The sequence below is a fragment of the Mus pahari genome, chromosome 9 (genome assembly GCF_900095145.1).
Source record: "Mus pahari chromosome 9, PAHARI_EIJ_v1.1, whole genome shotgun sequence".
In the NCBI taxonomy this organism is placed as follows: domain Eukaryota; kingdom Metazoa; phylum Chordata; class Mammalia; order Rodentia; family Muridae; genus Mus; species Mus pahari.
This window is the reverse complement of record NC_034598.1, coordinates 90,179,069-90,191,604: the sequence shown is the minus strand read 5'-3', so window position 1 is coordinate 90,191,604 and position 12,536 is coordinate 90,179,069. Positions and strand designations below refer to the sequence as shown.

The window sequence follows — 12,536 nt, the reverse complement described above, 5'->3', positions numbered from 1 at the left end:
GAGAGAGAGAGAGAGAGAGAGAGAGAGAGAGAGAGAGAGAGAGAAACACATGCACATCCAAGTTTTTTGATTTAAGGTTAAGTGTGCAAGGCTGAAACCCACTGTAGGCTTGAGTCGTCTTAGCTTCTCAGAGCAAAGGTGATGCAGTTCCAGTCCCTGGTGAAGGAATAACATTGTTCACTAAAGTAGGTTCTTGGGGATGAGGAAGAGGTAGGTCTAAACAGAAGAAAAATACAGTGTTTTTAAAGCACTGTACTTAGTTTCCAGCACAAGAATACCTGTAAGTCAAGACTGCACGTTAATACCTGCTAAGCTGGCTTGAAAGAACCATATGTCCAAGGGCTGTGATCAATCGTCACATGCCCCACACTTACATGATGAAAACACACGCCCCGCACTTACATGATGAAAAGGATCTGAATCCCTTTGCTCCTCACAGAGAATGTGTGTGTGCTTGCTGACAGCACTCATTGGCTCAGCATGCGCTTACTCATGGCCAACACAAAGGTAGACCTCTAGGCTGACTTGAGTTCTCAGAACTGCTGAATTAGTGGAGAAATATTTCTGTGCCCCAGTCAACCCCTGACCATGCAGTCCTTACCCTGTCAGCAACCATAAAGGTGAACAGGGACCCACAAGTCACACGACCTCCAGCATCTACAGAGCAGGGAATGCACTCAGCTGAGTCAGCAAAGCAGCACCTTTCTCATCTGAATGGCCCGAGAATGGCGTGACCAATGAGATCTTCATCTGTCTGGCTCCAATCACACACAGCCAGGGCTGCTACCAAGTTTTCTTAGGCTATTCTACCTTGGGACAGCATCTTGGCCTAGAATAAAGGAACACACACATACACCACACACACACCACACATACACATATACTACCACACACCACATTACATCCACCCACGCACACAAAACACACACCACACTCATGTACACACACATACATATACACATACTATATACACAAAATACACATCATACACTCATAAAATACACACCACACATACAACACACACACATACACACACCACACACAAAACACACACCACACACAAAACACACATACACACAAACACACATACACACCCCCCCACAAAACACATACCCACACATACCACATACCACACACACATACCCCACACATACCTATACACCACAGCACACACACACACACACACACACACACACACACGGCTAGGAAGTCAGGACAGTAAAGTACTTGCTTTGCAAGCACAACGGCTTGCCTTTGTTCTCTAGAACCCATGTAAAAGAAAACTAGATGCAGTTGAATGTGTTTATACCCAGGGCTGGGAAACAGAGACCAGAAGATCCCTGGGACTCAGTGGCTAGTCAGCCTACATTGGTAAGTTCCAGGCCAGCGAGAGACCCTGTCTCAAACAACAACAACAACATCAACATTGTCATCATCACCAACAACATGGTAGACAGCACTAAAGGGAAACACCTGAAGTTGTTCTCTGATCTTAACATGCACAGGTACACATACAGACATGTGCCACATATGTATATGTGCATCCTCACATACCAATCAGCTGTAATGTTGCAAAGTCTTTGAGTGCAGAGCTAATTTCCCTGGGTTCAAATCCCAGGTATGCTCCTGATTAGTTCTGAGTTTCAATTTATTCATCTGGAAAATGAGATAAATTATAATATAATATATATAATATGCAGTAATACTTGACAGGGTCCAGTGGCTGTGGTCAGGTAGTTAGTATAGATTAGAATAAAGTCTGGCGCATAGTTAATACTATTTGTATTTATCATACCCCTTTGACATCCAATTATAGTCATCTTCTATCTTACATAATTACACAATTAATATGTGTTCTCCTCACTGAACTGCCTCTACAGAGGCAAGAGCCAGAACTTTCTGCTCACATCTCCACAGTCTCAGGACCCAGAGCAAAACTAGTCCTTAGTGATTTCCCAGGATGTACTTGTCAGTGAAATGAATGACCTTGTTTGAGCACTAAGTTGTTATGTGGGCTTAAGCAGGCCATTGTCACCACTAATAAAATACGCATTGGGACCCTCAAGTCAGCCAGCGAGGCCCTAGTGAAGATTAATAGGACAGAACCCTGTGCGCCTCCAAAATGGAGAACACTAGTATCGGCTAACGCATTGTGAAAGCTTACAGCATGGTTTCTAAGTGACTTTGCATCAATTCATTTATTCTTGACCCTAAGTGCTCAGCCGATGTGGACTGTCTGACAAAGTTTTGGGGAGCCGCAACCTCTTTCAGAAGAGGCCAAGAGGAAACCTGGGGAGATAGTGGTTGGTGGGTCTTTGGGACAGTGAGAGTTGCCTTTCATAGAAAACTGACCTCGTGCTCCTGCTTCAGCCACCTTTCACCCCCTGCTCAATCGCAGAGCATGTGGTGAGAGGCAGGGATAAAGGGCTCACTCTGCCCTTTCCATGTGCAGGAAAGTTGGCCCCAGGAGTGGGGAGTTGTGTCCCAAAATAGACTTCCTAATACAGTTCCAAAGAGGCCAAGAGTCAGTCACAACCAAGATGTACTTACAACATAGCCTCTAGATGACTACTTTAAACACCCCCCACACACACCCATAAACAGAGAGAGAGAGAGAGAGAGAGAGAGAGAGAGAGAGAGAGAGAGAGAGAGAGAGAGAGAGAGAGAGGAGAGAGACTGGTAACTTCCTGTCATAGACCCTCCACAAAAGCTTCTTTATTCCGGCCTGAGTTCTTGGTACTCCAGAGTTTATACCCAGCATGCTTGAGGGCCTTGCATGAAGCCAGATGTGAAGTGTGAAAGGTGAGGTGGGTGCTCCAGGACAGCGGCTCCACTTCCAGCAGACTACATGCAAATCTTCATTGGTCACATTCATCATTAAGCCCAGGCAGCAGGCGCTTTGCCTGTCTCCCCTCTCAATGGTCTCTTACACCAGGGGGTGAGTGGTCACTGACTCATTTGCAATTAGCTGACCTAATGGGACAGAATTTTCCATGCTGGTAACAGAATTGTATTGTCACACTGGAGATATTTTGAGCCAGTCTCATTTCCAGGCAATTGCTCTTTTGCATCTGTGACACAACCTCTGGGCACAGCTGTGCGGTGAGGGTCTCTGATGAGGCACAACAACTACACTCTCTTGAGTTTGGTGGGAAGAGTTCCAAGTCTATACTGTGACATTTGACCTACCCGAGCCAAGGTCAGAGGGGACTGGGTCAGAACCAAGAGGCTTCCAGTGGCCTGGGTCAACATTCCAAGACTCTGTGGAGGAGGAGGGAGCTCAATGAGGAAGGAGGTGTGTGGTGACAGCGGTTGGGAGAGTGGTAGGTAGGCTACTCAGGCCAGTCAAACCCACACCTGGGTGACAGGGAATCTTGTCACCCAGGTGTGGGTTTCCATCATGTTCTGTGACGCTGGGCATGGTTCCTATTTTTCTCATTTCTACAATATGCATTGATCCCATGTCCCTAAAGGTTCTTTCTGTCAAGAATGTCCCAGTGTCTATTCACCAAATACAACTAGCGCCTATTAGGTGACAGCCTCTGTACCAGATTCTGGCACCCTGCAATGAACACAACAGGGAGCATCTGAACATGAGCCCGTGGGAAGAAGCAGCTGCCAGGCAGGATGGAGATGGAGGCCATTTGGCTTCTTGAGATAGGATGCCCAGGAAACACCAAGCTGAGGCGCTGACGTGTGAGCTCAGAGCGAAAGCATGGGCAAAAGGCACGTGTGGTGGGAACTGGGCAAAAGGCTAGTTTAGGAAGAAATGTATGCAAAGCGAGGACCAGTTTGCATACCCCTAGATAAAAAAGGGGGCCTCTATGCCAGTAAGAGTCACAAAGAGGGGGGCAGAATGACCTGCACTTATGAGAGCATTGTTGATATTTCTTAATATTATCTTTTGAGTCCTCCTAAGATCTTGATTTTTTTTTTCTTTCTGAGAGACTCTATTTACAGGCCTGAGGGCCCACCATCACTCCACTCAAAAAGTATCCCGTGGGGCCCCTCATGCTGCACAGCACATGAGTCTGCACCGGGGTGGCAGAAATGATTTGGGATTATGAAAGCCTTGGCATGCTGTCTGTGGTCTCCTTGGCAACATCACTGGGTCCTTCTCCCTGGAGTTCCCAGGCACCCTCTACGCCCTCTTTCTTAACTGCTCTTTGCTTGCAAGGCAGCTGTCCTTTGCTGTGCAAGGCATGTGGTCCTACCTGAGGGAAAAGCTCTCCCGGCTCCACTGTGAGCCCCTCGTGAGCCCTGAGTAGCTGGTGCTCTTCCTGGATTCCAACCCTCCTCTCTGTCTCCAGCTTCCCTCCCTTGGGATTCAGCTCCAAGAGGCCGAGGGGCTCCTTTGCCCACCTCTGGGGAACAGCCAATGTTGTCTCCAGCACTTCTGCTGTCTAGGCTTCAGCCTGTCTGTCTCCCTCACAGGAGGCAGCCTCCCACCTAATCCCTTGGGGCTCTGCTCTCCAACTGTCAGGGAAGACAGATGGGTGGCAGAAGAATCCCCACGCCCTCTCCTCCTCGCTGCCCTTGTCATCTTTGTTCACTGGCTCCCGGTCTCGTTGTCAGCCCTGAGCTGAGCAAGGGCATCTTTGAGCTGACAGGGCCTGCAAATGTGAACTCTCAAAGGGAGCCTTGGCCCCTCCCCTTCCTCCCTTCTGATCATTCTAACAGGGCCAGTTTGCAGGGCTATGCTTCCGGCAGTCAAGGGTGTAAAAGCAGCTCTCAGAGACCCCTCTCTCATCCCTACTCCTTTCGAGATTCTTCCCTCCTACTCTGCCAACACCTTTTCCTTGGTCTGACTTGCCCCCAAAGCACCCCTGTCCTGCCTACCCCCACCAAGCCCGTCTCTCCTTGACTCCTTCCTCTGTGTTTGCACAGAGCCCAGTAATTTACCATTTCCTCCTTGCTCAGCTTCCAGGACTCCAGCAAATGTGAACCTAAAAGAAAGATGTTCCTTAAATGACAGGCACTAATAATAACCTTTGAAGCCGCTGGTTTGCTTTCTCTTCAAAAGCCTGTTTTTAGGCTGCAGTTCATGATTGACTTCAGCTGTAAAATGCTATTTTTAATGTCATTGTGTTTTACCTGGGAGTGCTGTTCTCTTGGGTTGATGGAATAGGACTTATCGCATCTCCATAGGGAATAGCAGAACTCACGCCCACGCAGCAATCACACTCAACTGGACACACTTGCTGGAGTGTACGTACACATGAGGTACACCCACCCCCATCACCACGCCCCCACTCCCCCCGCCCCCAGTATTCCTAGTTGGGGATGGCCCTCCCATCACAGAGTTGGAGCACACAGCCGGTCATTGGTTTGTGAGTGAAATATCAGCTTGACTCTGGCTCTGATTGTTCCCTTGGACCAAAGTTCCCTCTTGCGCACTGATTCTGTTCCATCAACTCCCGAGAATAGCGTCTTGAAATGTTTTAGCTTAGATAAGATTGCCGTTGGGTGCACGTAACTTCAAGCTAACTTTAATTTTGTGGACTTCTTCTCCTCCACAAGTACCCTTTCAACAGCCCCACTTCCAGGATGGAACCTTGCTTGATGAGCAGTACTCCCAGGCTGCATCCGACCCCAGTGACTCCCCGATGGCCAGAGGTGCCAACCGCCAACACATGCTACACAAGCCCGTCTGTGCATTCCACGAGGTATGGAAACTCTAGTGACATGTACACCCCGCTGACTGCGCGCAGGAATTCTGAGTATGAGCACATGCAGCACTTTCCCGGCTTTGCTTACATCAACGGAGAGGCCTCCACTGGATGGGCTAAGTGACTGCTTTCATAGAAATCCATATTTAATATTAATAATTATTAATAATAATAAACCCAGTACCCACCCTCCAGAAGACTTTATTTCAATACATCATAACTTGCGGGCTGACCTAAGCATCCATTCTCCTAATGAACAAGAGGATGTTCGACATGGAATGAATAGACTTTAGTTCAGAAACAGGACTCACTAAAAGTCAGTGGGATTGGGTTTCTGTAGCCAAGCCAGACTTGACTGTCTCTATAGAGCACTATCTTGGGCAGGCCCATCTGTGCCTTTCCCCTCTGTTCCATGACCTTGCATGGCAACCACTCCTTGTATAGGGTACTTATGTTCTTGTTGACAAAGCTCTTTAGTCTTGAAGGATGGATACTGGAGCCAGAATCTGGTTTGTGTTCTTGGACGGGCACATAATTTACCAAGAGCATTCACCTTGCCACCTGTCTGTCACCTCACTGGATGGTTACCAGCCCTCAGACATGTTATCCACATCCCTACTTCCTGGTGTGGTGATGTCATTCCTTCTTCCTGGAGTCCCTGGAAGTTTTTGAAAATGCTAAGCTCCCTGCTAAGTTCCATTCGTACCTGCCATATCCCCGCCCTGTCCTGGACTGTAGGCACTGTTGTTGGGGGGCGAAGAGGCCTGTTATATACTGCCTTTAGTTGATTGATGTCTGGAGGGACCAGTTCTTCGATGTACAAGGATTTGTCCTAAGTTTGCACAATGGCTAGCATCAGCAAAAGGCAGGAGAGGGTTTTCTTAAGTTCTGTGAGAAATGTGGATTTATGGCACTAAATACTGTCCTCCGCTGTGTTACTTTGTGAAGCTGGATGGATCAAACTTTCACTTAGCAAGCACCAAGTGTGAAAACAACTGTCTGGTTTCTTCCTAAGACTAGAATACTTTCCGACACTTTGCTAGGAAAAAAAAATCAAAGCTGTGCCTTTGAGTCTATACTATACTGTGTATGTGTGGAAATAAAAAAAAATGTATTGTACTTTGGGAAAATTTTTTCTTAGGTATTTTTTGTCAGATTTGTAGCTTTTTGTGAGGATTGTTAGAGATTAACATAGGTTTTCTTTCTGTATTATAAGATGCACCAAACAATTATGGTGGACCTATTACCCTATGGGTAAGAAATAAATGGAAATATGACATCGGATGTTTTAGCAAATGTTCTGTAAATAAAATGTTTGATCACACCACCCAGTGTGATAATCATGTCTACAGCTAAAATGGAAATAGTTTTATCTGTACAGTTGTGCAAGATATGGATGGTTTCACACTCAAATAAAAAGTATTGAAGTGAACAGCTTCTGCTTTTCTTTGCACTTGATATGCCGGGTGTGTGTCTCCACTGTGACTACCATTCTTAAATCCTTGGGGTGTGAGTAGGCAGAACAAAACGAAAAGGCTTTGCTGGGTGTGATGGTGCTTATCCAGGGTCTCAGCAAGCAGAAGGCCGAGGGCAGAGAATAGTGAGTTCAAGGCCAGCCTGTGTCCTGTCTCAAAAGAACAAAAGCAATCGAGCAAGCAGGCAGGCAACAAAAGCCTTGCGTGGCTGTATGCATGGTTCTGTTCCTCAGTCCCCTACTGACTTGTCCTGACTGATAATGATCCAGTGAGCACTGATGAAGGTATGTAGAGGACCTGTCCTACAAACTGGGATTTGCCCTATGTCTGCGTGTTGGCTTCTCTCAGTAAAAAGCGAAAAGCCTTTTAGCTCTTGCAGGGACTGTTCTTCCTTAGTCCCAGCATCAGTAAGAGCTCCCCTGGCACTTAGTTCATTATGCTTTAATGAACATGGGGTGTGAAGATATTTCAAGTGCATTGCTTTAAAGGAGAATAAGCAGAGCAGGAATATCACTGAGTGCATAACAGGAAGTACGTTCTCCTCCAGCCCAGCGTTTCAACTCTGTAGCCGAAGGGATACAGAAAAGCAGGATAGAAAAAAGAAGTGGTTTCATTTTGCCCAGATGTTAAGGATCTAGGAGCTAAGAGAGATTTAGAGGCATAGATTTGCAGAAGCCCATGCAGCAGTGACTGTGTTAACCCAAAGGTATGAGACTGTGACAGCTTAATTTGCATTCTGAAAGATTTCTTTTTAAAGCCAAGCCCTTGCATGCTATTACATAACATGTTTATACCTGCAAGCTGATTTTAAGATGGAAATTATTTATGTTATACACAGCCTCCTCTTAAATATATTCAGCTGTGTTATTCTAAAAAAAAAACACATGGATATTGGATCTCATTCTCCCATGGTAAGTTGGTTTGACCTTTTCTTCATAATCTATTAGCTTTATATGATGAAAGCAAGAGAGAGGATGAAGGAAAATTTGACTTTAGCCACTGTTGAGAATAACCCACAGGATGACCAGCCTTACTGGCCACTCAGACTTCAAAGTAAGTGCTGTATCAACAGAGGTATGGTAAGTCTGACCTTTGTCTTAATGAGTACAAAGACAAAAAAAAACAAAAAAACCCCAAAACCCACAAAGCAACAACAACAAAGCCAAGTCATTATCAAATTCTCCAGCCAGGTAACAAGATAAACAACACCCCTTTACAAATAACAGCCAAAGCTCATTAGCTGCACAGCGCTTTGGGTGGAAACTTGTCACCACGAACAAGAGCCTGAGGCCAAGAGATGGAGAAGGGGCTTCATGACCCTCCCTAGTGAACAAATGTGCTCCCATGCCCTCAGCACAACCAGGAGTGAGTGAGTAGTACAAGCAAAGAAGCAGCTTGAGAAGAGGGCAGGAGGCATACAGCATCCTTTCCAGTGCTCAGGGCACCGGGATACAGGAGCTAAGGATGCACCCGTGTGTTTCCAACTATCCTAAAACCTTCACCTCAGGAGATGGGAAGCTCTAACTAGGAAAGGAAACAGCTGTGGGGCAGGACCCAATGGGCCTTCTCTTTCCGGTGGTTCCTTTCTAGACACCAGAGTGCGGATGGGCATGGCTGGCAACTGGGAGTGGGGCCAATCACTTGTCAGAGAAAACCAGAAGAGTTTTGGCAATGGGACTTTCTCTTGAAAGGGCCTCTGACAGCTTGAGACTGGCTGAAGTCGTGACCATCAGCCAGGATGGCTCACACACGTTGCAGCCCTGTTGCATCCCTAGCATTTTCCCTGGTGTGTCCTTTGCCAGGCCTGTAGTCCTCCCAGATCTAGATAGGAAGGGAACGTGTGGCCCCCTCAAAGACCGCAATCGTGTAAAGCCAGAATGTCTGCCATTGAGGAAACCCAACCATGGGGTTAAAGGCCCAAATCATTAAGGGCAGCCATTGCTTCACCATCATATGACCTTGGATGAATTAACTCCTATTCTGGGCCTGAAGCAGGCATGTTAAATGGCACTGAAATTTCAGATCATGGTGTTTATGCTGAAAAAGCAAGGCCTTTGGGAGTGAACAATCAAGCTGGATTGGCAGCTGGGCAGTGATTCAAGAAGGCAGTTGCAAGGAGAAGATACTGGCTTCTCCAGCCAGTGCCAATACACAGACTGAGTGAGGTCCACGCCTGCAAGCTTGGCTGGTACACCTGCCCATCACCACCAAAGACCCCACAACTGCTTCCTGTCCGACCCTACCCACTCTCCCTCTCCCATCAGGAATCTTTAGCCCTCTGTTCAGAACTGTCTTTAGATCTATCGAAATGACTGCCGTGAAGCTGGAGAGGGGTGGGGAACCTCAGGTCTCTGTTCCTCTCATCGACAGATGGCAAGATTTTTAAAATATTGGACCCTGGGAAAGGGCATGACATAACATTGCTATTACAGGCAAAAGGGCAAAGGAAGGTGTCACCATGGGTCTCCTAGTTGGAAAGCTCTATGAAATTGAATGAGATTTATTGAGATCTGAACAAATGGCTCAAATATGTAAATCACCAGAAGCTTAAAACCATAAAAGAGGTACATTCTGATTTGGTCTTATTAACGTGAAGCAGTGGTGAATGAGGCCAAATCTTGGTCCCACCAAAGACAGGCTGTAGCAGGGACATTCCTATTCTAGAAAGGATGTGACTTCATGTATCAGTGGGTGCACTGTGACTGAGGCCCCCCACCCCGCAGCTCTAAGATTCAAGGACCTACTTCACATGATCATGATCTCTCCCTCTCCCTCTCCCTCTCCCTCTCCCTCTCCCTCTCCCTCTCCCTCTCCCTCTCCCTCTCCCTCTCCCTCTCCCTCTCCCTCTCCCTCTCCCTCTCTCCCTCTCTCCCTCTCTCCCTCTCTCCCTCTCTCCCTCTCTCCCTCTCTCTTTCTCTCTCCCTCTATATGGCTCCAGTGTATCTAGACAGGCGAGCCATTAACTATGTAAAATGGGCACTTGTCTACAGCCTACACTGTACTGGTTTCCTTAGCGGACAAACCTTCCCCTCTCTGTTGCTGCTTGGCTCTCCGTGTAGTGTGCACAAGCTCCCTGTCATTTTGCATTACTCTCTGAACCTACGACTTCTCGGCTTTGGTTCCTTGGCAGTCTCCCCGGCTCACCAGCCTGGACACTGTCCTTGGGGCTTGCTCTTCTTCCTCAGAGGTCAGAGCCTTTTGTGCTTCACTAACCTTCTTCCAGAGCTCTTTTCCTGCACCCCAGAACCCCCTCCCAACCCTACCACCCCCACATTTCGCTGCTGCTGGTGTAGGTGGGGCAGAAGCCTTGCGTGGGCCGTGGAGTTAAGAGCTGTTGCTAGGAAGGGAGTGTGGGTGATGAGAGGGGGTGGGCGGGAGAAATAGGACTCCCCAGTCTTCCGGCCCCTTCTCATTAGAAACGCTTCAAGAGCTAACACCGGTTCTTTGAGATCTATTATGGGGGGAAAAAAAATTCAGGTCTGACCGGGACAGCAGGGGTGAGAAAAATCAGCCCCAGAAACAGCTGCACGCTGGTATTTATAACGGTCTAATGGAAAAGCCTGAGAAAAGCTTGAGATAAGTTCATTCTCAAAAAAACTGACAAATGGTGCCCCTCTGAAGGTTGGTATCCAAGATGTCCTGGCACTAGCCTAACATCGGAGAGAACAACCATGAAAACAGGCCCCTGCCTCACCTTCCTCCACTCACTGAGTGGCCTCTGACAGCTCTGAAACACACCTTTACTTGCTGGGGGTCTTCGAGGTACCTGTGTATCAGATGTATCAGGGGTTGTCATTTCCCTGCCCTGCCCGACTGCTTCCCACACTTTATTTCACCCCCTTGTTCAAGGGCACACAGCTTAAAGGGCAGCACTGTGATCCGGATGCTATCCCCAGGTCTATCCAGGCTCCTTCCCTCTCTCCCTATGTTCCCATCCCACCCTACCCTGTTGCTCTCCTCTGAGCAGCTTTGGAGCTTTTATATCAAGCTTGGCCAAGGTAATACAACCAACTGGGCTCCAACAGACGTTCAGGGGTTATGGGAAATGGTGCTCATTAAACGAAGGCAGTTCCTAAAAGGGACTCCAGCTCTTCTCCCCCACCCCCGCAACCCCCACCCAAGATGACACTACAAGAACGGCAGCTTTTCCGCTGTCATTGTCCAAGGAAAGCGCGGCCCCGGCCGATGCAGGTGCGAGGACCAGGATTTGGTTATTCTACAAAGAAATAGGCAGAAAGGAAATCAATAATGTTTTTCGTGTTTTGTTTTTTAAATCAGGTCTCAGGGGGATTTTTATTACGTTAAAAAAAAAAAAAAAGCGCCACAGGGAAGGATCAATGAGCCAAGCATTGACTAGAATGAAGTCATTGGGGTGTGGGGGGAAGTAGGAGAGGGCTTGGCTACCTCTTGCTGCTAAGGTCACTACCCTTTGACAGAGGTGGCCTCTGACCTCCACAACCCTACAATTCTATTTTGACTGATCCTGAAACCCATGAAATTCAGATGTAGGCCCTGCCCAGAAGTTGAGCTAAAGCTGACTAATATGGGCAAAGCCCCCAGTATGTGCCCCCAGCTGAAAGGAGCTGGCAGTTCTTTGGCCAGGGATGCAATTTAGTCTGTCCTGCTTCTTTCAGGGAAATGCTAATCCTTCATAGGCAACTGGAGGGGAAGACTTAACTGTGTTGATGATGAATGACAATAATCCTTTGTCCACTGCTGCCTCCTCCTAGGGTTGAACCTTAAGAGTTTAATCAAATGTTGGTAAGTAAATTAATGCTTTACTGCAGAGGGAGGTGCTGGGAAGAAGGGCTTGTGAGAATGTATTTCCTCTGACATGTGAATTTCAATACACTTAATTGCAAAGGCATTGGTTTGAAGAGGTGTTGAAAGAGTGCTTTAGACTCCTTATTTACACACACACACACACACACACACACACACACACACACACAGAGGCTGGGTCACTGTCTCAAACCTGTATAGTATGTAGTATTAAAGAAGCTAGTTACTTTAAAGCCTCACAAATCAAGCAGTATATTGGAATTTTCTTTCTTTAAAAGATAAAATGAAGCAGCAGGGCTGTCCAGACCCAGCAGTGGGTACTGTTCTCAACACCAGCAGCAGGCAGCTCACAACTGCCTGTGATGCCAGCTCCAATGGATCTGACATCTCATCCTTGGGTGTCTGTATGCACACATGTACACATGCCCACCTGCCTATACATACATACATACATAATTAAAAATAACAGTAGTGGCAGAAAAACAAAATCAAACAAAACAAAATACCCCAGGAAACACAATCTTTTTATTTATGTATTTATTTATTATTATAAGTATACTGTAGCTGTCTTCAGATGCACCAGAAGAGGGTGTCAGATCTCATTACGGAT

At 47.1% G+C, this 12,536-nt stretch overlaps 1 protein-coding gene across 2 annotated transcripts in view; it reads left to right on the top strand.

Moving 5' to 3' along the window:
* Window positions 1-7,103, top strand: part of Rfx4 (regulatory factor X4) — a 155,140-nt gene extending 148,037 nt beyond the window's left edge. For both annotated transcript variants that reach the window (XM_021205782.2, XM_021205780.2), the window contains exon 18: window positions 5,521-7,103. In XM_021205782.2, coding sequence (XP_021061441.1) covers window positions 5,521-5,793 — 273 coding nt within the window. In that variant the 3' untranslated portion in view covers window positions 5,794-7,103. The remainder of the gene's footprint in view (window positions 1-5,520) is intronic.
* The last annotated feature ends 5,433 nt before the right edge of the window (window positions 7,104-12,536 follow it).